Genomic DNA, 4,587 nt, shown 5'->3' with positions numbered 1-4,587 from the left:
TGGGGGAGGGGAGGGGGTGTAGCGCCAGCATAGGCGGCTCTCCGGGAGCATCCTGGACGGCCCTCCGTCTTTTCCCAACAGCTGTGCCGCCGGGGAAATCCTCTGGGGTCTCGCCGGGCCAAGAAGAACCGTCAGGCCCGGGAAACTGAGGCCTTTGGGAAACTGAGGCCGGGAAGTGCAGGGAGGGGGCGTCAGGTGTCCCACTGAGACCCCCCTCGCCGATGATGCCCCGCATCAAGGTGGGTGGGTGGAGCCGGGGGGGGAGTGGATTCTGGCGTCGGAGCGGTGGGGGGGGGGCTGCCTCTCGGCGGTGGCGGCGCCGTCCTCGTCGTCATCTGGATGGCAGCCGCCCAGCCCCTGATTCGGGGGAACAGATTTTTGCACCATATATTTATCCTCTCCATATTGCTCGCAGGAAATGTGCGCATTTGAAAGGCGGCGGCGCGGCGCGAGGGCCATATCCTGCCATCCTGCCTGCCTGCCTGGCAGGTGGAGCCGCACAGGGCGGCCGCGGGAGGACCGAACCGGCCCCCCAGGCAGGGACCCCGCATCCCGGCATCGCCCACCGGTCGGGCAGCGGGCCTTCGGGGCACAGGGCCAAAGGGGTCTCCTCTGGCGCGGCCGGGGGGGGGTGGCGCATCCTGGGCGCAAATCAAGCGCCGCCGCGACCCCGACATTGGGCCGCCGGAAGACCCGGCTTCTGCCCCTCCCCTCCCCCCGCACGAAGACCCCGGCCGCCCCCCTCCGCCCAGAGCCAGTCAAGCGCCCCGCCCCCGCCCCCGCCCCCCGTGTTGGACTATAGATGGTGTGAGACGGCAAGAAGGGGCTGGCGACGGGGGGGGCGGGGAGTCCGGGGGAAGGGAGGGGGCAGCTCGGCCGGTGATCCTCGGTCAGTCCCCTCCCACTGCCGGGGCTCCCCGGAGGTCCAATGCAGGGAGCCGGTGCGGTCCCCCGGGGAAAGGCAGGAGGGCCTCTGATGACGGCGGCTCTCAGAGGCAGGCAGGGGAGGGGGGGGGCTCGTGCGGCGGACCCCAGGAAGAGCCACGCGGGAAGCGGGGTGGGGAGGGCCGGGCCGGGCCGGGCCGGGCCGGGCCGGGCCGGGCAGGAAGAGGCCGGGCCAGGCCTTGGCAGCGCAGAGGGGATCCCGGGGTGGGGCGAGGGTCTGGGTAGACTACTGGGAATATGTACTGGCGATGCCCCCCGGCCCCGAGTGCCTGCGGCAGGGGCGCCTGCCCAGCCCAGCCCGACGGCCTCGGGTCTCCTGCCCCTTCCCCAGAGCCACGTTCCCTGCAGAGCGGCAGGAGCCCCCCCCCCCCGCCCCGCGGGCGCTTTGGCTTGGGAGGGGGGAGCCGAGCGCCTTCGGCATTTCCTCGCCTGTCCCGGAGAGGGACCGAGAGAGACCGAGAGACTCCCCGTTTCGCCCTCAGGTCTGGCCAGTCGGCCCGTAGTCGAGCGGGGAGCGGGGAGGAGAAGCCCCCTCCCCGGGGATCCCGGCCTCCGTCAGCCAAGGCGGGGAGAAGAGGGGCCGGTCCCTCCTTTCATCCCGAAGCCTCCGGGCCCCCAAACCTCGGGGCGCCCCGCGCTCGTCCCCGCCCGGCGGCCCCTTTGGAGGAGTCACCCGCCCGCCCCCCCCCTCCTCTCGTTCATCGCTCCAGGCAAAAGAAATGCATGTTAATTGGCCATCTGTACAAAGACTAATTAAAATCTACCCTGCTGGGGATGAACAGCTACCGCGAGCGAGCGCCTCAATGGCCGGGGGGCCCGCGGAGAGGAGCCCGCCCCCAAAGCCGCGCCCGCCGCCGGTCCCCAGCACCCGGCAAGGCGCAGCCTCCACGGACCGGCGGACGGACGGACGGACGGACGGGGCCCCGGGAAAGGCGCCCTTCCTGGCCCGAGAGGCCTCGGCGGCCCCGCGGGGAGGGGGGCGCCTCCCTCCTCTCGTCCTTTTATTTAGCGCTGGGTTTTCGGCTGCACCAGAGGAAGAAGGGGGGGGCGCTCTTTAGGAGGGGCCGCGGCTGAAAGGGGGACCCTCTGCTTGGCCCCCGGGAAGTCCCAGGTTCAGCCCCCCCCTCCAGTTGAAAGGACCGGGCAGGAGGGGACGGGAAAGGCTGGGGAGCGGCTGCCGGTCAGAGTAGGCGGAAGGCCAGAGTCAGCGTGGGGCAGTTTCCTGTGAGAGCAGCATAGAATCCACACCACAGGGCTTGGGGGCGGGGAGAAGACCCCCAGGCTCAAAACTCCCTTGAAGAGGGCCAGGCAGTGGCGGGCGGGTGGGAGATCTCTCACTACCTGCGACCCCCCCCCCCAGACCCGCTGCTGCCAGTCGGAGCAGGCAATGCCAGGAGCTGTCCCTTTCCTCTGATGGGGGCATTCCGCTCTCTCTGGGGTCTCAAGGAGGGGGGGGAAACAATTGCTCTCAGTCGCCCCCAGCAGCCCTCATCTTGACTTGCCTCCACAGCCAATGAAATGTGAGGGCCCCCTGGGACTCTGGTGGGCGTGCCCCTGCAGTGGTGAGCTTCCCTGCAAGGGGTAGGTTTTGGGCGCCATAGACAGGTTTCGTGTGCAGGCTGGTGAATGTTATGATCTGGGCAGGGAGGGTGGAGAATCATCTGGGGACCCTGCCTGGTCCAACCAGCCCGTCTGGGATCCAGCATCTGCAAGAACTGCTATCCTGCCTCAAGATGGGATCAGCCCCCCCTCCCTCTTTTTTTGGCCTTCATCCTCACCACTAACTCCCTTCAGTGACAGGTTGCTGTTTTCTTATTTTAAGGTGCTTTCTTCTTCTAGGGACATTGAAGATCTCGTTCGAATTAAGCACATGAAATGCTTCCAGTGAAAAACCTAAAGATTTAACCTTCTTGAGAATATTGGATCACCATTTAGAGGTCATCAAGTAGAGACTGTGACTCACATGATCTTCTTCTGTCTTAAATATGTGAGCATCAGATATTTGCTGCCAGAAGCTACATGTAATAAAGCACTAATTTGCTCAGCCAGTTCCAGAATTGCCCTCCTCCTAAATAAAAAAAAACAGAGGTACTGGAAAAGACTGCAAAATTTCTTCTGCAGGTGATTGCTATACGTGCTCAAGAACAGCATAAAAGATTGGTTATGGTGAGTTTTCCAGGCTGTGTGGCCGTGGTCTGGTGGATCTTGTTCCTAAGATTTCACCTGCATCTGTGGCTGGCATCTTCAGAGGTGTATCACAGAGGGAAGTCTGTTACACACTGTGAAGATGCCAGCCACAGATGCAGGCAAAACGTTAGGAACACGATCTACTAGACCACGGCTACACAGCCCGGAAAACCCACCACAACCAGTTGAATCCATCTGTGGAAGCCTTCGATAAAACATAAGAGATCTTGATCTTGTTTTAATATCTATTTTATATTTGTCCTTGTTTTATGCCTAACAAAGGTTATGTGATGTGCATTTAGGTGGCCATGAGAGAAAGCTGCCCTAGGGCCACTGGTCTGCCAGGGACCGGGTTGGAGCCCCTGTGGCCCCAGAATAGGACTGAGATTTGGGCAGGGATCTGGCCTCCTTGTGCCACCCCAAGGCTGTGCCTGACCTTGGGAGGGTGGCTGGCACGCAGCTTGCTCCTGCCTGGTCTCACAGCCTTCCCACTGGCCTCTGCTTGCTCCAGTGGCGTAGCTAGGGAAAATTGAGCCCGGGACAAAATCTGAGTTTTGCCCCCCCCCCCTGCATATGGGCAGCGCCCCTCCCCCTTCCCCACCATGACCAAACACCATCACATTATAGAACATGCCCCAACACATGAATCTGAACACACCCAGTGCTCCCTAGTTTAAACAACATTGAAAGTGATGCTATTTTTGAAGGGGGGGGGGGATCCACCCTGAAACAGCATCACTTTTAATGTTGTTTAAACTAGAGAGCCCAGATTCTCCTTTTAAATTCAATTCCTTAAAGAGAGACTCTGGGCTCTCTAGGTTTAAAACAACATTGAAAGTGATGCTGCTTTCAGGGTAGATTTCCCACTCCATCCACCTTTCCAAACAGCACCATTGTCAAAGTTGGTTGTTGTGGGTTTTCTAAGCTGCATCCGCTGTGGTCTGGGTAGATCTTGTGGCTGGTATCTTCAGAGGTGGGTATCACAGGAGTGGGCTGAGTATCTCGTGAGGTGTATCACAGAGAGAAGTGCCTGTTATACACACTGTGTCCAGACTTCTCTTATAACAGACTTCTCCCTGTGATACACCTCTGAAGATGCCAGCCACAGAGGCAGGTGAAACGCTAGGAACAAGATCTACCAGACCATGGCCACACAGCCTGTAAAACCCACAACAATCAGTTGAATCTGGTTGTGAAAGCCTTCAACAATACTCTTCAATGTTTTTTTTAATTTGGGAGTCTAGATTCTCCCTTTAAATCCACTCCAAAGGGGTGGATTTAAAGAGAGAATCCGGGGAAAATTTGAGGGTGCTTCTGGCTCAGGAGAGCAAATGTTTAAGATAACAGTAACCAAAAATTTTAGGCTATCTTTAGGAGATTCGAGTCCTTGGATTATTACCACTCCAGGTTTAGTGAAGTTTGGTCTCAGTGGGGTCCAAAGTTATGGACCTTCAA

The 4,587-nt window shown here is 59.8% G+C and overlaps 1 protein-coding gene across 1 annotated transcript; it reads left to right on the top strand.

Annotated features, from left to right (window-relative positions):
• Positions 1 to 221: 221 nt before the first annotated feature.
• Positions 222 to 2,003, top strand: LOC125439665 (splicing factor, proline- and glutamine-rich-like). The gene is made up of 3 exons (XM_048508782.1): positions 222 to 239; positions 436 to 999; positions 1,449 to 2,003. The coding sequence occupies exons 1-3, from the start codon at positions 222 to 224 to the stop codon at positions 2,001 to 2,003; spliced, it is 1,137 nt and encodes a 378-aa protein (XP_048364739.1).
• The last annotated feature ends 2,584 nt before the right edge of the window (positions 2,004 to 4,587 follow it).

This window comes from Sphaerodactylus townsendi, linkage group LG10 (genome assembly GCF_021028975.2).
Source record: "Sphaerodactylus townsendi isolate TG3544 linkage group LG10, MPM_Stown_v2.3, whole genome shotgun sequence".
NCBI classification, from domain to species: Eukaryota; Metazoa; Chordata; class Lepidosauria; order Squamata; family Sphaerodactylidae; genus Sphaerodactylus; species Sphaerodactylus townsendi.
Note: the sequence above shows the minus strand (reverse complement) of the source record. Positions and strands in the feature narration are given on the sequence as shown.

Coding starts and splice junctions, on each gene's coding strand:
- LOC125439665 (XM_048508782.1), top strand. Junction 1,000..1,448: donor ACGGCGGCTCTCAGAGGCAG/GCAGGGGAGGGG, acceptor GTCGGCCCGTAG/TCGAGCGGGGAGCGGGGAGG.